Source organism: Pithys albifrons, chromosome 13 (genome assembly GCF_047495875.1).
Source record: "Pithys albifrons albifrons isolate INPA30051 chromosome 13, PitAlb_v1, whole genome shotgun sequence".
Lineage (NCBI taxonomy): Eukaryota > Metazoa > Chordata > Aves > Passeriformes > Thamnophilidae > Pithys > Pithys albifrons.
This window is the reverse complement of record NC_092470.1, coordinates 18,460,721-18,480,861: the sequence shown is the minus strand read 5'-3', so window position 1 is coordinate 18,480,861 and position 20,141 is coordinate 18,460,721. Positions and strand designations below refer to the sequence as shown.

The 20,141-nt window shown below is 47.6% G+C and overlaps 1 protein-coding gene across 2 annotated transcripts in view; it reads left to right on the top strand.

Moving 5' to 3' along the window:
* The window catches only part of ADAMTS17 (ADAM metallopeptidase with thrombospondin type 1 motif 17), a 156,729-nt gene continuing 136,588 nt past the window's right edge, over window positions 1-20,141 (top strand). For both annotated transcript variants that reach the window (XM_071568731.1, XM_071568730.1), the window contains exons 1-3: window positions 1-101; window positions 700-1,040; window positions 9,047-9,212. In XM_071568731.1, the coding sequence (XP_071424832.1) occupies window positions 32-101; window positions 700-1,040; window positions 9,047-9,212 (577 nt within the window). In that variant the 5' untranslated portion in view covers window positions 1-31. The remainder of the gene's footprint in view (window positions 102-699; window positions 1,041-9,046; window positions 9,213-20,141) is intronic.

Sequence of the window (20,141 nt, the reverse complement as noted above, 5' to 3'; positions counted from 1 at the left end):
CGCTCCGCGCTCGGTTCGCCGCCGCACGACGATGTTTGACGGCTGCCTCCTGCCCCTCGTCGTGCCCTGCCTGCTGCTCTGCGGACTGGACGCCGGCACAGGTAGCGCTCCCCAGCCTCCTGGCTGCCCTGACAGGCGGCCCCGCGCCGCGGGTCCGGCCCCGCGCGGCAGCGTGCGGGCACGGGGCACGGGGCACGCACCGCATCCCTGCCAGCGGGATGGATGGCTCCAGGCGCTTGTATTTTCTTTTCCTGTCCTCCTCCCGCCGCTGCTGCGGCTGCCGGAGCGTTCCATGTGGAAAGCTGCTGACTGTCCTTGGCTGCGGCTGCGGCTCGTTCTGCTTTTCCCCTTCTCCCTGCAGATTTTTATTGGGGTTGGTGAAATGCGATGCTTGTGTCTGAGTTATATATATATATTCTTAATGATACAAGTAGCTTTAGCGTTTGCTTTATTCCTCTCTCCACTGCACGTTTCTGCCTCTAATACATGTGGATATAGAGAGAAATAAGCCCCTCTCCTCTGCCGGCTCCATTGTCTCCGCAGCCCGTGTGCGGTTCCAGCGCAGGAGGGGAGCGTGTGCGCGGACCCCGAGCCGGGGCTGTCCCGGGGCTGTCCCGGGGGTGCCGCAACCCCGTCCGCCCCGTCGGGCCGCGCACCCGGTGCGAGCGCCTGAGCCTCTCTCCTCCTTCTCGCCTGCAGCTGGCGGAGCGGAGCTGGAAGTGGTGATCCCGGAGCGAGTGCCGCTGGAGAAGATCCACCTGCTGCCGCCCGGAGGGGATCGCGGCGGCCCCCGGCGCCGGCGGGCGCTGCCGCGGCGGGAGGAGGAGGAGGAGGAGGCCGTGCTGCTCCGCCTGCCCGCCGCCGGCGCCGAGCTCTACCTGCACCTCCGCCGCGACCTGCGGTTCCTGGCCCGCGGCTTCGCGGTGGAACAGCGGCGTGGGGAGCAGTGGCGGCCCCCGCGGGAGCGGCTCTGCTTCTACACGGGACAAGTGCTGAACCGCAGCGACTCCTTCGCCTCCCTCAGCACCTGCGCCGGGCTGGTACTGACCTCCTGCCCCGCTCCCCTCCGCTGGTGCTGCCCGCCCTGCCCGGGCTGGTGCTGCCATCCTGCCCCATTCTCCTCCCCCAGGCTGTTCCCGTCAGGCCGACACGGTGGGATGCCTGCGCCTCACCTTCCCTCAGAGTGGTGGCCCGGCTGCCCCCTCCCCTCGCTGTCCCCTCACCCACAGTCCCACAGTGGGTGTTCTGCCCCAGCTCTCCACTATGGAGCTGACCCTCAGCCGTCCCTGAGGAGCCTCAGCCCCCGCGGCTCGGCTGTGGGTGGGTGGCAGGGTCTCAGGATGCTGTAGAGGAGTGTCCTCGCTGAGGGAATATCTTGTGTCACCGTTGGGCAGGTGGCTGAGTCCCACTGTGGGTGGTTTGGGCACCAGCCTGCCCTGCTCACTCCTGCAGCAGCTCTTTAGCCCTTCCCCTCAGGCTCCTGCCATCGGTGTTGGGGTGTTTGGTGGGAGGACACCTGGTCCTCTGCCATGGCTGGAGGAACCATCCCACTCAGGGATGCTTTTCCCTTCACAAATGTCAGGAGTTCTCTACCTGAGGCTGTAGGTGGCTCTGCAGGGCCTGGTTCTCCTCCGAGCATCCTGGTAGGAGCAGGTGATCCTGGCATGGGACGGAAAGTTTCTTGGCAGTGAAGACTGAGATACTTAAACTGATGAGTAGTTTGCAATTACTGTTGATAACTTGGAAGTACTTCAGAAAGTCAGCGGGGCGTTAAGCCCTGATTCCCAGGAGGTCCTGGGCGGTGTGTCCTGGGCTGTCTGTCCTGGGCCGTCTGTCCTGGGCCGTGTGCTGCTGGGACAGACCTGCTGATGGAGGTTTAGCCTTAAGCTGGAGTGAGAAGCAGCTCGTGCTCTGCCGTCGGGGCTCCAGCCTCCGTTCCTGAGCCATTTGAGGGCGCTGTGCCTCAGGATTAAAGAAACCCCAAAAAACTGGCTGAGAGATGCCGAGTGCCTGAGTGGCACTGCAAACTGAGCTGAGTTCCACTGAGGAAGCTTAAACCCAGAATCTCTAGTTCAGGCTTTAAATCACTGACAGCTCTACTCTGTTGTCACCAGGCATGTTTTGTTAATCCTGTTCATGAAGTGCTGGGCTCCCAGAGCTGCCTATGCAATGGAGCTGGAAAGCACAAACAGGCAGAGAAGGAACCTTTAAAAAGAGAGGAATGTAGTTATAGGCATAGTATTAACTGCCTGAGACCAGGGAATGGAGGAGGGGGTGAAAAAGATTGGCAATATTCCCAGTAGAAAAGTTGGAAAAGAAACAAGGCTATTTAGTCTTTGTTCATCACTCTGCAAATATGATCTGTGATATTGCAGTATCTGTTTGGGTCATGGAAGTTCTAGGCAGGACTAAATTGACATAACTGAGCTAGATCAACTTGGGATCAGAAGGGGATTGGTGTCAAAGAGCTGGTTGGTGGCACCTCTTGGGGGCCAAAGCCCAGGTGTTAGTGACAGTGTTGGTAAAGCTCTGCTTGCCTTTGCCTCTGCATCTGGTCCTGGGGGTGCTGAGAGTGGTATGGGCAGATGTGTTGAGAGAGAAGTGTTTCTGCATGCTGGGATACTCCTTTCCTGTTAATGGAATCCATTAATTTAGTTTTCATTCAGCTAATCACCAGGAAAGGGAAAGGGTTACAAGCAGGTGCATGGTACAGTCGATTGAGTCAAGATTCTTGTGAGCTCAAAACTAGAGAGCAGAAAACTTGAGTGTCTTTAGGATGAACTTGAGATGGATGAAACTACACTTAAGATGAACCACATTAATTTTTTAAATAACTCCATTAAACTGATCCACATCACATGTAGATGAGCCTTACTCTAGCTAAGTGGACCTTTTGGCTTTTTAAGTCAGTTTTTAAAGATGAAGCAATATCAGACTTGAGGCTGCTTTCAGTGTTTACACAGCCTTTTGCAGTGGCCACACTAAGCCAGCATACCTGTAGGGAAGGCTGTGCAATTCAGTGGCAAGTTGTTTTCTGGGATCAGAGGAATCAAGACTTTGCCTCAAATTATCCATGAGTTGAACTGAGAGCAGTTGACTCTAGAGCCCAAATTTTTGCCTCCTAGTCTGGCAATTTAAAATACCAAAACCATTATTACACAGTGAGTTTTGAATTTTCCCATTGCCCTCTTTGCCTCAGAAAGAGTAAGGCTTTGCCCTCAGCAACAGCACAGCCTCACAGGTGGGCACATGGGCAACACCTGCCTGCTGAGCTAGAAGAAAGACTGTGGTGTTGAAAACCTTGCAGCCTGTTTGTCCTGGCATTTGTCTTCTGAGCAGTTCTGGTGCTGCAGTGGGAGATTTCCTGAAAACTCCAGCACGGGAGTGCTCGTTGGGCTTGAACTGGGGGATCAGGACATCTCATTCAGAAAAGCTGGTTGCTAAGAGGTACAGTGGGCAGGGACACTGTATCCTGATCTCCAGCTGGCTCAGACATTGCTGTAATTGTATTCCTCAGCCATGCTATAAATCATACCAAAAGTGATATAAAATGGTCGGGGCAAGCAGAGTTCTAATAAAAACAAAATTCCTGACACAGTGGCATGAAAACTGAGCTGCAGCCAGACTGAGCAATTGCTTCCTGGTGATGATATCAGATTCCCAGTGTGGCATCTGAAGGCTGGACTCTGTGTTTTAAACTCTGCTCACAGATGCTGCTGTTAACCAGTGTGTGGCTGCTGCAGCTTCCAGCTGGAAGGGTGGCCGTGCTCTTTGTTTAGGACTGGGGCACCCAAGGTCTCATCATTTGGGTACAGCTGAAGTGCCTCAGCTGAGGATACTCCTCCAGTTCCTCCTGACAACCTGGAAATTGTAGCACAGGCAGGAGTACTGTGTTCCTGAAAAGCCCTGCTGCCTTCCAGCTGGCAGGACTCTGTCCTGTGGAGAATGCTGTTGTGTAAACCCTTGGATTCTGGCCACACACAGGACTGAACTGTCCTCCCCTGGTGCTGGGCACCCACAGGCAGAGTTCTGCAGCTCCTGCGACTAGAAGACCATACAGCAGAGGAAGTTGGCTCATTTTTGGAAAGTTCCAGCTTTGTGAAGCCACAGTAGAGTCACTGTCACATGCTGAAGTGCTGGACTGCAACATCAGTACCTTACAGCAGGTGTAGGCTTTTCATATTTCTAGTACCTACATTTTTTGAACAGTTACAGTTGTGAGAGGATCACTGATTCGTGTTAGAATGAGCATTAGGTTGTGACTTACAAGTGAACTTGAAAACTCTTGTCTGCTCAGGAACCATATGTGAAAGCTCAAAATCACTGGGATGCTTTTAGAGACAGAGTTTGAATTCTGAGTAACTTCTCTTCCATTTTAAAATCTGGAATCTCTGATTTGGGGTTCAGGACTGCTCTTTGGCCTGTCTTAAAGTACATTGTCCTACTCCTTTGAGGTAAGAGAAGAACTTGTGGCTCCCTCCTGTTCAGACTAGTTCCTGTAACATTTTCACACCCCATTTTGTCTCCTTTGGACTCAGCAAGACCTCCTTGTGCAGGCTGGGTCAATGGGAAGTGGATGATTCCAAGGGTTCACGGAATGAGTACAGTGATTTTTCTCTTTATAGGATGGAATAGACTCACTGAGACTACAGAGTGAGTGATAAGCTGAGGTTCATCCTGTTCCTTAGATGCTTTAGACTGGCGAGTTGTCCCACCGGAGGAGTTTGCCTTTCCTCCTTGGCTGTGGAGGGAGGTGATGCTGCTTCAGAGCAGGTTTGTGCAGCTCAGTCCCAGCAGCAGGGAGTGTTCCCTGTGTGCTGCAGGGCAGTGCTGCCCTTCAGGTGACTGCAGGAGCCTCTGCTGCTGTGGGAAGCAGGGCAGTGCAGGCACGCTGGGATTAGAGGGTGATACTATTTCCCCTGAGGAAACCTTCAGCTCTGCTGAATTCCCCTGTCTGGGAGAGGAGCTGTCTGGCATCCATCCATAGCTGGGCCATGAGCTGGAAAGTTAAACCTCTTACAGTTACCATGCTGGGTTTCTCTGTGCTGGGATTTGCTTTCCTCTTCCACAAAGTGCAAGAAAGGGAGAACATTTGGGGTTTCCTTGTTTAGCAGACTTGGAGGCAGAGGTGCAGTCAGAAATTCCTGGGTATGATCTGCTCTCATAACTGAGTGTAAACCTGAAATGACACTGGGACAAGACTTCATTTAAAACTCTTCTTTTCAATTTGCTTGAATTGCCCTTGTAATTAATATCTATCTAAAGCTGAAGCATGGTTAATAAGGACAGGACTAAAACCCACATGAAGTTCATTAAACTGTTGGTGGGTTGTTTTGTTCTTTAAGCATGAAGTTCCTTTTAACTCTGAGGAAATGGTTAAACAAGGATTTACAGTGTAACAGTTGAGAAATTGAGGAGGGGAGGGAATTTGTCAGATGTTTAAATCTGTTCTCTTTTCAGCATGTTCATGTGTATGTAACTAATGAACACTTAGGAGCAGAAGAAAAATCTGTTAAAGATTCAGCATTTCACAGATCTCCTTCAAAGATGTTGTGAAAATAAAAAGGGCTGGAAAAACAGTGTAACTGCTGGAGAGTATTAACATGTGGGAAGGTCCAGAACCATGTGCAGAGGACACTGAAGATTTGGATCCCTCGAGCTGTTGCAGCACCACCAGGGGACAGAGACAGCAGTGCCAGCACAGCAGGACAGTGGCATTTCAAACACTCTGTGAGGGCCAGCACCAACAGTCCTGTTACCATTGTCATTTCAGTGATGTGGTTGAGGACCTGCCTCCTTTCCCTGCTCTCATTTAGCCCCAGCACAGCTCCAGTGGCAAGGAAGATGATGTGTGGAAGAGCAGAGAGCTACTGGTAGTACAGGAGTAGATCAGAGAGTGAACATTTTGCTGGAGTGACCACTGTGTGTACAAAAGTGTGGATAAAAGCACTTGGGAATGTTTTGGAGGTTTGGAGAACAGGACCTTGTTTTTGCTGGTGAGCAATGTTGAGCTGACTTCAGAATTCTGGGTATGAAATATCCTTCACAGGAAAGATGCAGCCACTGCTAAGCACAGTGGTGAGTGGGGCTGTAGTGGGAAATGTGGATTATTGTTTGTTTTAATCAACTAGTCAGTTTGTCAGCCTTTTGAGGCTGAATCATTCCAGCCTTTCCCATTAGCTGAGCTGCAGTTTCTGTAAGCTATGTGATCCAGCCATACTGACTGTAAAATCCAGGTTGTATTATTAGTGCAGATGATGATGAACTTTTACACTGAATTTTTGAGCTCCTGATGACTCCTGGATAGTGGGGCTGGGCTTTTCCCAAAAATCAGCAATACTGAGGTCTGGAGCAATGGTAGGTCCTGTTCATACTCTCACAAAGAAGGATGAGAGGGAGTTTCCCAGCTTTTGAGATGCATCTCCCCAAGCAAACATTAATTGACAGATCCAAAGCATTTCATTTAATTGGAATAATTTCCAGAGATGTGAGAAAAATAGCTGAGAGTTCCGTGGTCTTGTGTTTTGCTTCTTTGTCTTCAAAATCCAGCTTTCTGCAGTCCCTGAACATCAGACTAGAGAGGAAAAGCAGAGTATTTGTCCAGTGCTGATGTCTGGGATCTCCTGCTGGGATTAGCCCAGTGCAGGGTCTGGAAGTTGGGGGATTTGAGGGAGGCAATATGAGGAATCCATTTCTAATGGAAAAAGCTAAATAATGACCAGTTATCAGGCCCAAAAGATCTCATCTTGGCCAACAGGTTTAAGGACTCTTTAAGAACCCAACTGGCAAGTCTGGGGGAAATTTTACCTCCCTTGGAATACTTTACAGACCCAATCCTGCAAATCCTTGCTGCTTGAAACTCTCTTTGCCTTGTCAGATTAAGTTTGAGATTGCTTCCCAGCCTATTTCAGGGTGAAGACTCATGGCCCTTTCCCTCCATAGGTTTCACAATTCCAAAGCAAATGTGAAACATAAGTCCTTTCCAATGGTTTAAATTATTTTCACACTTGATGCCAGAAAGTTGGGATAACGTCGGGTGGTGATGGAACTGACTTCTTCTTACATATTTTTGGCACCAGCTGAAATGGTTGGCAATCTTTCAGGAGCTCTGGTGTGGCTTTTAGTACCATGGCACCAGATTTACAGCCCTTCTTCTAAATAATTAAAACCTATATTAAAAAAGGGGGCTGGGGCTACCTCCCAGCTGGAAGATTGGAACAAGGAGGGGAAGTACTGGAGAGCATCGTAAAGGAGGCTGGAAGAATAAGTCACTGGAGCCTTTGCTGTCTCTGGACCAATTCTGACAAAGCCCAACTTGTAATTGAAATAAAAAGGCAGCCCCTTGGAAACTGCAGGGCAGAGTGGGCCTTGTAAACTGGTGTGCACTTCGGAGGGCCAAGAAATAATGTCAGTTTTTCTCTGTAAACAGGAGCCCTCCTGAGAGGTGTCAAAGCATTTTATACTTAAGCAGTGGCCTTGCCCAAGGGCAAAGTCTCTTTTGAAAGACCCCAAAAGAGGTGTCTCTTTAAAGACAGAGGACTAATTGTTACTGCTGTGCTTTGCAGCCCTGGCAAATGGAGAAACCAACTTGTATCATTTTTGAAATCTGACCTTTTCTGAGCCATCCTGGTCTCCCCTGAATGTTACTCTGTTGTTGTGGCTGTCAGGAGAGGAGAGCTCTCATTCCTGTTGGCAGAAATTCCTCCTGCTGGAAGTACAAGGCCAAAGGGATTTCCTGGGTGTACGTGAGGACTGAATTTGGCAGGGAGGTGTGGAAATGTACAATATACAGTCTGTATGTAATGTATATTATAAATCATATTAGTGCAGTCAGCTGTTGAACACACAGCGTTTGCATGTACGTGCAGAGCATTTCTGTGGCTGGCACAGAGCGTGGGGAGGGGGGCTCTGGGCTCCTTTTCTGTGTATGGGATGGGTGTTGGACCTCCTTGTAAGCACCTTTACCTCTTAGGTGCACCACAGGCCAGGTGAGGCCTTCTGGTGGTAGCAGAGGTTGGATCAGACCTGGAGAGTCTTCTCAGGGGGGCACGTGACAGAGCTGTGCTTGGAGACTTTTAATTGCAATAAGTGGGAATCCCTGATTGTGTGCAATGTGCTGTAACCTCAGTATTGATCACTAAACCTGGAGGCTTTTTTGTGGAGTTTTAAGGTGATACCTGCTTTCACTCTCTTCTTTCTGTGCCAGAAAAGGAGCAGAAAAAGCCTAAAAGGACCTTAAAAGTGTGGGTTGAGAGCAGAGGGCTCTCCTGGGACAGAAACTGGCTTCCCAAGGTGCCCTTGCCAGCCCTGGTGGAAGGCCTGGGCTTTGAGCAGGGAAGGCAGGGATTTAGTGACCTGGAGCCTGTGAAGTTACTTAGGCAAGGTCTTTGCCTTCCTTGGGTTACTTGTTTCAGGGATGATAGAAAATCTTGTCACTAGGGCAGTACAACAGTCCATTCCTGACTTGACCTTTGAAACCCAGGGGAGCAGTGCTTACCAGGTGGCCCCTAATGTAGTCAGGAAGAGGTGTTTGGTCCCCCAAAAATGTGTGTGGCTCTGCAAGTCATACTTAGGCCATGAGTTCACTTGTGGTCTCCTGTCTGCTGTCTCACCTCTGGGCTCTGCTGAGAGTAAATGCCCTGTGATAACAGGGCAATCCTGCCAATTGGAAAGGTGATTATGATGGAATTTCTGTTAATAGGGTTTATTTTTCCTCCTGTGAGCTGATCATCTTGTAAGACACGTGTATTTGTGCTTCCAGCTGGAGTGGGGCTGTACCTGGAGGGAGGGCAAGAAGGGTTGACAAAAAGGTGTTGAGAAGAAGCACTGCCCTTCCTTTGTACATGTGCAGTGCACAGTGGTTCTAACAGTGCTCAGTGATACAAAAATAAGTATGATGAGGTTCTTTAGTCTGCTTTGTGCAGACTGAAAATGACCATAATTCTTTCCTCCCACTATAAATAATAATTGCAGTGAAATGACCTGTGTTGATAGGCAAGGTTTGGGTATCAAACTGATGGGAATTTCTGTTCTCCTTTGTGGACAGGTTGGCTATATCCAGCTTGGATCAGAGCAGATGCTGATAGAGCCTGTGAATTCCTCAGAGACCTCGTTCAGTGGGAAGGAGCACGTCCTGCGGCGGAGACGCTCCACCAACCCCAGCCAGCCCCTGAAGCCACCCAGCCCTGAGGAGCACTGCAGGGTTGTGGCAGGTGAGCATGCAGGGGCTCAGGAGGGCAGCCAGGAGTCTGCAGTTAGGTTTGTGCTTTGGAATTCCCGTGGTTGGGCAGCTGGAGGTCAGGAGAAATGGCCTGTGCAAATGAATCCTTGTGCTGTGAGTGAATCCTTGTGCTCCTTCAGGCAGAGGGAGTCACAGCACAAATAGGAAATTGTCAGTTTGTGAGGTGATAAACTTAACGATGGGTCAGAGCAAACTCTGGGTGAACCTTGCAGTGTGAGCACTGCCCAGGGAGGGGTTCACTGTGGTTTTAGCAAAGGTCCAGATACTGAACCTGAAATGTGTGGTGAGTGGTGCTCTCCCATCTCACCCTCCCACTGCAGTTGTGCTGGGTAGGCATGGATACAGTGGAGATCCTCACATTTTGGAACGTGGAAAACAGCACTTCAGCTACTTTGCTATCATTTAATGAGGACTCCATGTGTGGAGTCCAGCTCCAGGGGTCCAGCTCACAACAGCATGAAGAGATGTCTGGAGATGGAAGAGATGCAGAGCCTCTGTTGCAAAAACAGTGTGCTTTGTTTTTCAGCTTCACATGCCATCATTTTTACTTCTGTCTAGCAGAGCACAAGTCCATAATACAGTGTATCAGTGTCAACTGGGCAGATTTTGTGTTCTTTTATTTTTCAATTGCTTTTGTATGGTCTTATGTGCATTTGAAACTACAAGATGTAGCTCAGCAAGGTGATCCTTTTTTTTAAACTAGGAACCTGATTTTGCTTTTTCTGACCGTTGTTTGACTCTTCAAACCACCATTTTCTGAGGCTTTTTCTTTCCTTGAGTGGCAACTTTTACATTGTTTGTCTTAAGGTTATGTGAGATAAATTAATTTTTGTTCCCTCTTGCCTTGTTTTAGAGGGAATGAGGGTTGGGTGGGGTTTTTTTGTCTTGGTGTTAATGATAAAACAGCTGTTGATATTATAATTTCCCATAATTTTTCTAGAGAAAATGGCTAACTCTATTCACTGATCATATCCTGTCTCTCCCACTTTCAAAGCCAAACAGTCAAACTGTCAGCTGGTATAAACTGGTCTATTTTTTGGCTTCTTTGGAGCAATTGAATTTTATCCTTTCTGGGAACCTCTCTGGGTGGGTTGCAGAGAGAGTATTTTTTTTATGAACTCTGTGAAATCCCTTCATTAGGTTTCAGTGCCCCTGTATGTTCTGTTTCTTTTATTCCTCTCCTGTCCCACTACCCCACCAATATTCCAGCTTCTCCTGGATGGACTGCACACTGAACTGAGGCAGTGGGCCAAGACATCTGTGCTGTGCTCCTGGGCTGCCAAAGGGACAGCATGGGGAGCAGTGCTGGAGGTTTACTGGGTGCAAGAGTGAGGCTCCCTGGTGTGGGAACAGCTCAGTGTTAAGGGAAAAGGGCTGCTCTTGGAATGGGAGGCACAAAAGGCTTCCTTGTGGGAACAGCAGTGGAAGAGAGGTCTGAAGGAACAGACTGCAATAGGCACCCAGGAATCTAAAATTTGCCTGTATCTCTAAGGTTTTGTATGTCAGGTTTTGTGTTTAACCAGGCCTGTGTTTGCTCACAAGTTGTGTCCCAGCTGGCACTGCTGTTGGCAGATCCTGCATCAGGACTTCATTTTCTCCTGTGCAGAGCTGAGCTCTTAATAGTTCATCAGGTTTATCTTTCTCAGGGGTTCAGACTAAGCCAATCTTCTTTCTGGTTCTCTGAGTATGAATTCTTGGTTCTGGTTAGAGATACAGATCCCCTATGTCTCTTTTTAGAGAAAACATCAGAATTGAGCAGCACTCTGATTCCCCAGCCAAGTTCTGTAGGTGCTGCAGCTCTGTGGTCATAGAAAATGCAGTGCAGAGTTCTTACACTGCAAACCAAGACAGACATCAGTTAAAATCAGGAAATCAGCCTCATCCTTTTGCCTTGGAACCTTTTGACCTTCTATGTTAGGACAGGGTGATGCCTTTCCTTGGCAGAGCTGAAATTCCCTCCCTGAGAAGAGGGACTAAAGGAAGGAAACTGGGGAGACACTGGGTAATTAATTATCAGGGATCTCAAAGGGAAAGAGGGGTCAAGTGAGTATGAAGACACTAAAAGGAGACACTGAAAGAATTTCCAGTAGCACCTACAGCTTCCTGAAGGATTCTGGAGACCCACTGCTCTGCCCTGCTTTGTCCAAAAGGGAATGTGAGTTGCTGGGATCCTCCCTGTGAGCTTTGCCCTCCTCAGGTGGTCCCAGAGCTGACTGACAGGCAGGTCCTGAGCCTGGGGAGGCTCCTGGCATGGGCTGGGTGGGCCCTTGGTCTGGCATGATGTGATTGCACTTAAATTTGTGCCAGCAAAACTCGTCTCTTGGGCTCCTGATCCATGGAACTGGAATTTCCTACTGCAAGGGAAGCTGTTGAAGTCCTTCATGCTTGGGGGACTGAGGGCACACGTGCACACACAAGCATCCATGTGCACACACAGGCATCCATGGGCACACACATGTACACCCATGTACACATGTACATGCATGTGCATGCATGTACATCCATGGGCACAGATGTGCATCCATGGGCACATGTACATCCATGGGCACAGATGTGCATCCATGGGCACACATGTACATCCATGGGCACACATGTACATCCATGGGCACACATGTACACCCATGTACACATGTACATCCATGGGCACACATGTACATCCATGGGCACACATGTACATCCAGGCACACATGTATATCCATGGGCACACACAAACATCCATGGGCACACACGTACATCCATGGGCACACACATACATCCATGGGCACACACGTACATCCAGGCACACATATATATCCATGGGCACACACAAACATCCGTGGGCACACATGTACATCCATGGGCACACGTGTACATCCATGCACATACCACTGCCATGGCTCAGGTCCTGCAAGGGCCACAGGGGCTGAGTGTGTCCCTGAGCTCTGGGGCAGGGGGAGGTTGATAGTCTGATGTAAAATTTAAGGCTATGGATCTTGTACTGTGATGGATTTTTTCCTACCTGAGGAAAGAAGCCTCTTTTGAGGGACTGAGCAAGGACTGGGTCTGGGGAGAGCATGGGCTTGACTCTTGAGTGTCACCAGGATAGCCCCAGTCCCTCCCCCAGCACTAGGAGAGGAAAATCTGGCTCCGTGTCCTGCCCTGCCCTGGATCACACAGGAGTTTGCAGAACAGTTGGGAGCAGAATTCCTGTCCCTTGGGGGCTGTTTCTTTGTGCTCAGTGTGCCCAAAGGGGAGCAAAGCTCTGGGTTGTGCAAACAGCCCCTGCCCCAAGGAGCCCTGGCACAAAGTAGTGCCATTACTGGGGGTTCTGCCACTTCCAGGCAGATCCTGAATGTTTGCCATTGTTGCTGGAGAGAAATGAAAGTCTTGGCCGTTAATAGGCTTAGCACGTTAACGACCTAATTGACTCCTGTCTGGTTTGGATTAACTTCGGTGCACGTGGAATTTAGAAACAAAAAAAAATTAATCCTGTCTGACACACAAAAGGCCCATTCCTGAGGAAATTGTGTGGAAGTGAGGGTCTGGGGGCAGTGCTTCCAGAGTTTCTCCTGGGAGAAGGTCTCTGCTGTGGTGCTCACCACCATGGGCAGAGTGAAGGAACATCAGATTTGTGCTGGAGCTTTGTTTTCCACTTGTAATTGTGGAAAGCTAAAGCTTGGCAGGGAAGAGGGGAGGTTGTCAATACATGGGGAGTATTCCTATTTTATTATTTTATTTTATTTTATTTTATTTTATTTTATTTTTTTATATTTTTATTTTTTTATTTATTTAAATTAATTTTATTTTTATTTCTTTTATTTCTTTTTTATTTTTTATTTTTAAAAAGATTTTATTTTATTTTATTTTATTTTATTTTAGATACAAATTCTGTATTGTAGAACAACAGAGAAAAATACATGTCTGTAAATACACTGCAAACTGAGTATTCCTCAAAGGCACACAACTGCCATGCTCAGGCATTTTCCACTCCTTTGCTTCTGTTCTTGTGTTTTCTGAACACACAATAATCACCTCTGTTGGTATTTTCTTCTTCACTTTTTGTGATTCAGTGCTAACTGGCATGATCTGGGGTGAGCTGGGAGGCAGATGAAATGCAGAGCATCAGGTGCTGGATTTTTAATGTTAATCACTGATCATGTCATAAAAATTTAAACAGGGCTAAATTGCTCAGTGGCAAATTTCCTGTGATATATGAGCTTAATTACTTGTAAAACAGAGATGGCTGGTGAGGTAATGACTTGTCTGAGTGTTTGGAGGAGGAGGAGGAGGAGGAGGAGGAAAGAACTTTAGAAAGCAAAGTGAGCTTGATCAAGAAATGCTACTGAGGGGACATTGCCCTTGTGTTCCACCCAGAAATGGGGCATTTTCCCTGCAAAGCCCAGCCATGGGAGAGGGACAGTGAGCTGAGCAGTTCCTGGGGCAGGGCAGTGCTGGGCTGGTTTGATAAGTGCTGGTTGAAATCTCTAGAACAACTCCTTCAGTCCAAGTGGCCTAACATGTCCTACAGCACTCCACATTATTTTTAGAGCTGCAGGAGGACTTTGTGGGAGCCAAATTTCTCCTGGAATAATCTGTGTAAGAGGATTAATCTGGCTGGAGTCAGGAATGGGAAAGCACTTAAGGTTTTGCATGACTGGATCCTTGAGATTGGAATCTGAGAGTGTCTACTAATGGGTTAAAATAAATCTCAGGGCCGATGTTTTAATTCCTTTGTTTAAATCCCAAGTGCTGCAGCAGCAGAGGAGGGATCCCCTCCCCACAGGCCAGGTGCTATTGTCAGTCATTTGATATGTGCATTATTTTTATCACCTGTCATCCAGCAAGAGAAGGAGTTCAAGTCACAAGGCACATTTCTTCCCAGGCACGAACATGAGCCCCTGTGAGGCAAACAGAAAACCTATTAAAAGGTTTCCAGGTGCACATGCAGCGAGGGGGAAGGAAGGAAAGCTTGGGTTTCACTTGCTCTGGAGCTTGGAGTCGTGAGGAACACGGGAAAGAGCTTCACCCCAGGGGTGTGAGACACCTCTCATCTCTAGACACTGAGCTGCATCTGGGGCACAAACCTGCCCTCTCACCCTGTGCTGGTGGTGAGGCCACATTTGACAGCTTTGTTGTCAAAGGTCCCTGAGAAAGGTCTTTCTGCAGGGAAAGTGGAGTCATGGCAGGTTGGTTGTAGGTTTTAATACAATTAAGTAAGACTTTCTCTACAGAGAGCCAGGCAGGAGAGAAGGATCTCATCTGATGCATCATTCATGATTTCTGGCAGTGCCCAACCACCTTAGCTGAGAATTGGGGTAGAAGCCTCTGAGATGGGGCTTCTTTCATTGCCCTGACTCTCTGGAACCTTCCATCACATACAACAAAGCTGTTGTTGGAATATGTGACAGTATCCACCACAACCTCACCTGCAATAAATAGATATAATCATGTTAACTGTCACAGAGCAACAGTAATTTAATATTTACTTTGATTTGGACACATTTTTTTTTGTGCCATCAAAGGTAGGGAAAAAATTTGATTTTGAGAAAATGCCAACATTAAAGACAGAACCAAACCATGTTGTGAAAGCACAGGAATCTCCTCTAACCATGTCATAAAACTTTCTCTTTCTTTGGGAAGAGTAAATTCTGTTATAACTTTACCAAAGGTCTCCAGTGATGTATTAAAGTCTCCTTACATAGAAGGGCTTTGATATAAAATACAGTCCAGGAGCATGGGAGGGAGCAGCATGTCTTTGGAGGGAAGGTTGTTATTTCATGTTTATGACACAGACCTCATAAATTACTCTTAAATGTGGGTTTGCTTTAAACCCTTTTGTCAGTTTAAATGAACCTGTTCTCCTTTAATGCAAATGTGCTGCACATACAGTGAAATAGCAGGAAGATCAGTGTTCTAATTCACCAAATAATGCATTGCTTCTGTGTAGAGTTACTTCCCAACCTGTTTTAACAATTTATCAAAGCTGGTAATAATTTAAGTAAGTGCTGGGGTGCAGGTATCAAATGTAGGGAGTGCCTTCCCTGAACAGGTATAAATCCCAAACACATGTTACTGCTGCCTTGCATTTCCCCAGCTTTAATCATTGTCTCTTAGCTGGGTTTTCTCTGCAGGTTTGACTTGGCCTGAAATCCCAGTTGTTATGGCCAAAAACACGTGCACTAAAAATAGATGTAATGCAACCTGCATTAGTCCATATTAGGAAGCAGCTGCTGAAGAATTAAAGCAGGATTGATTTCAGCAATGGGCTCTGCAGAAGATGTAATGTGATTAAGTGTTTGCAAGCACAGAAGGATTCCCTGTGTCAGAAATTCAGCACTTTGCCCAGGGGAGTGTGTCTCACTTGTGTGGATAAATCCCTTGTCTTTTCCAGGTCCCTGCCTGGTCTTCCAAACAGGGAGTCTGGATTTTCCCTGAGAGAGTGTGATTGTTTCCTTATGACTGATAAGCGGCAGCCTCTTGGAGGAGTCTGCCATCCAGGAGTGTCCTTTTCCATCACATGTGGCAAGTGAAGTGTCACTGCTGCTCTTGGTTCTGGATGGAGCCCTCATGGGGCAGTGTGGATAACCTGGAGCAGGAGGGACTCCAGGTTCCTCTTCCTCTGCTGTCAGGGTGCAAAGAGACACAAAAAGAGGATGTGTGAGCACACATGGGCAGTGGGTTTCTTTCCCTCCCACAGCAGCTGTGCAGCTCATTTACTTGGTTCCCAATAAAACTTAGTGTGGTTTCCCTGGGAGCCTGATGGAATCTCACCTGGTGGGCAGGGATGAGCTGGTTGTAGCAGAGCACTCTGTCCTTGTCCCTAGATGTTCCTGGCTGTTTCAGTGGTCACTCTGGCTGGAAAAGCAGACAGGTGACTCCAGGGAGCCTGAGGTTCATTGCTCATCCTTTAGTTATCTTTGTTTTGTTCCCCATTGCCATTATCCACAGCTCAGGCCACGCTCACTGTGCCTTCTCCTGTACCACCAGGATCTTATTGATCTGCCAGGAGTGAGTCCTTGTTTATTCCACCAGGAAGGTGACCTTTTAATAGGAGATGAGTGCTTGGGAATCTTTGGAACCCTGGTGACAACCTGAACCAGTGAGCAGACAGAGATCATGGTGCTTACCCTGTGCTGTCTCCCAGACCTGCCACTGAAGACAAATGTGTTGTGTTGATGACAGAGTGTTTTGCAGAAGGTTTTAACTGATGTGTCCAAACCACAGACTAGCTTGGAGAACAATCCTTGCAGCAAAATCTCTGTGGTGTTTTGAGATGCAGCAGAGTTCATGACTTCTGTCTCAAATTCTTGTTTGCTGCTGTGCCAGAGAAATAGTCATGAACTTGTGATTTGGGATGAAAATGACTGTTTGGGAAAAAAAGCCCATAAACAAAAAAACCCCAAAGCAAAACAAAGCCATTTTTGGAAGGTGAATTAGGGGAGTAATGGATCATTCTGCTATGCAATGATTTTTGTTAGCAGTTGATGCATGATTTTGTCTCCCACTCCAGTCAGAGAGAAATTGGAGGTGCAGTTTTGTAGGACAGAGCATTAAAAATGAGAGAACAGCTCTCAGTCTGTGATTTCAGTGAGTAACCATTTATAATTCCTGCTGCACCTGGCATCAGCTGGCTGTGGTAAATCTGAAATGCCAAGCTTTTGGTGCCAGGGCACAGGGACAATTTTTGTTTTGCATCCTGGCAGAGGTGAAGGGCATTCCACGTGTCCATGTCTGGAATCGATAGCCTTTTGAGAGGTCTTTCCATCCTGCTCCTGGCACCAGGGAAATCCTGTAGCATCCTGTCCCTCTGATTATCCAGCAGACTGGACAGATGGGTTTAGGTTAAGCAGAAATCATATGCCTCAAGAGCTTCCTTTCTTTAATTTCTAGGCTTGGTTTGTGTGCAGGATCTCCTCCTTCCTTTGTTTGCCTTTGGAGAGGTGATGATTTTTGCTTTTAGGTGAAACTAATAAAACCTGCCTAATGTGAGTACCAGTGAAAGTTTCTCTAGGAACTCCTGGGGCTTAGGGAGAAGTAATTTTAGCTCTTTGCCCTATTTGCATTCTCTCTCCTCCTTTTTATGCTGCTGAAGTAACAATGTACAATAAAACAGAGCTTGCCCTCCATCGAGGGTATGTCGGGATGTTAAAGGGGTTGTGGGAGAAGGGAAGTAAGCAAAGGGCTCCTAAGGAAGAACTGGAGAGGAATTTTAAGGCAGGAGCAGAAAAAAGCTGCTAGAGAAAATCTGGCCTTGCAGAAAGCACTCTGCAATTTTACTTTTATTTGTGGCTTTTGTTGAACGGCATCCAGAAACTGTCAGAAGGTTTAACTAGAATGAAGTAGCTAAAATTACAAAGGGAAAGATTAGGGAGGAAAAAAAAAGGTGGAAGGAGAAGAAGTTGCTTTTCAGATGAGTCTGGGAAATACTGTTGGAAGGGAGATAGGAGGAACAGGAAAGGACTGTGCAGTTACAGCAAGAATCTGCCAAAAGCCAGACAGTGCTAGACAGTGCTGTTGGTGTGGAATAGGAAAAGGTCATTTGGGGCGGTTGCTTTGGAATTGTACATCTGTTGAGTTGCCATAAAAAGCACTAAACATAAGGAGTTTTCTGCAGAGGCCTCAGAAGAGCTTTGTTGTGCTCCTGATCACAGAAGGGGCTGTGACTCTTTGCATTCTGAGGGGGATTTCAAGGGTGCAGAACGGGATGTGGTCATGTTGCTTTGCAGGTGACGAGCCAAGGGAAGGTAAGACCCTGTAAATAAAGGCCAGCAAATGAGCCTGGGCCATGTTACAGCCATTCTACAGTGAGGATCTGGGGAGTTATTGCCCCTCTTTCTTCACCCAACAGCCCTGAATGCTGTAGCATTTTTGGCCAGATGGGCTGTGTGGCACCCTGTCCCTGTGCCTGGCAAGAGAGTGATGTCCCTTGTGCTCACTCACCTGCACCATGTACATGCCATGCTGGAGATTGACTCTTTCAGCTCCTATTTCATGTAAAATTCTCTGACCTCTTGAGCAGGGAACACCTGACTCCTAAAATAGTGTTCACTTTGCTTGCCTGTGCTCCCCACAGTGTAAACTCCCCTGCCAGGCTCCTGCCCTTGGTTTACGGCCCCTCGTGCCTTCACACTAACACTTCACATCTGCACCACAAAATTTGTAACATCAGTTTGTTCAAGCAAAGAATCCACCAAGCATTTAATCCTTGTTTGAATGGCTGATGTTTATTTTAGTTTGGGGTTTCATGTGCTCATGGAGGGATTCTCTGCCCATAGGCCATAAATCTTGCAGGGCAGGAGTGAGACTTCTCTGTGCTGACTTGTTTCTGGAATGAGGCTCCAGAGATGGGGCTTTTTTTTTTTTTTGATACCTCCAGAAAGTCAACTCAGCTCAGGTAAGAGTTGCAGATGCATTTAATGAGGATTTTTACTGTTGGTTTTGGATCTTTTTCTCCTCTTCACCAAATGTCTGTGGTACAGAATATGCGTATTTTCTCTGTGATGGTTCATCCATGCAAATGGCTTGTTTATTCCTTGTTCCTGATCATACTGGAGAACTGTTTGCATGTGTGGTGGGCAGGAAGGTGCAAAGAGAGACCACTGAAAGTGACTCTCAGCAAGGCCAGAGAGGATAAAGAAAAGTTACTCTGTGGAGGAGCCACAAACTTCAGAAGGAAAAGGAAACAGAAAGGGACAGACACATTCACTGTTCTGTTTGAGCAGTTGGTGTTGCTGTGCTTTACCTGTTATGGAAGGAACACCTGAGCTCCTGGAGGGGTCCTTGGAGTCCCTGTTACCTGGTTTCAGGGCAGGAGAGCTTACACTGGGACAGTGTGATGGTGAGGGTGGGAGTGAGAGCCCCAGCAAGTCCCTTTGGCTGTCCCTGAAAACACAGAGTACTTTTTAGTTCTACTTAAGCAACTTCTCTAAAGGGAGGAGATTTACACCAGCTGAAAACTTCTCATTTATTAAGGAATGACCAAAATGAGAGTTGGATGGGGAAGTGCTGGTATTTCCAGGAAGGTTCTAATTGCTAACAGCAAGACCCAAAAGGTCACTGTTTTTGCTGCCTTCTATCCCTTTTTTCTCTGCTTTCTCCCCTGGTATTTAAATGATAATCCTGGAGACCTGTAGATTTAAGGTGTGCAGCTGTGCAGGGGGAGGGTTGGGTGATGAATGGAATGAAATTAGAATAAACACACAAACATGAGAGCTTTTCAGCAGAAATTTGGGGAAGTCATTACCTCATAGTTGGCAAATCAAAGGTGTGTTCAGCTTTCCTGCTTTCTCATATAGTCAATCTTTTTTATTTTATTGCCTTTCTGCAGCACTTAGGAGCATAGAAATACCCTGCTCTGGGACAGGTTTGCCATGATGGGGCATTTTTCTGGAGCTGTCCTGCAGTCCCTGTGAAAACAGGCCTGGAAACTTGGTTATTTCCATCTTTATTGCTGGGAGCTTCCCTTATTTATGATCACCCCACATTTTTAATTTTTTTTGCTTGTCCATAGGCTCCTGTCTGTCTCTTTAGACCCAGGGGGATATTTCCAAACTCTGTCTAAAAAAAAAAATCAAAGCAAATTTCATGGCTGTTTTCTGAGTTTAAAATATGTACCAAGTGTTGACAGTTGATGCCTTGGGCAGAAAAGCACGTGCAGAGCTGTGCTGGATGGCTGGGAGACAGCCCAGGGATGGACATGTGCAAATGTGCATCCTGACAAGACAGAAAGTGTAGGAATGAGTGAAGGCAGGGGCTTGGGGGGCTCACAGGAGAGGAGGGGCACTCAGGGAAAGCTGAGCATCTGGGAAAGAAGGGAAGTTAAAGCTGAGTTGTGTAAGGGAGCTGGGAAACAGGCTGTGGAAAATCGGGATCAGTGAGCACTAACTGAGCCCTGCCTGCTGCAGGGTGATGCTGTGCTCAC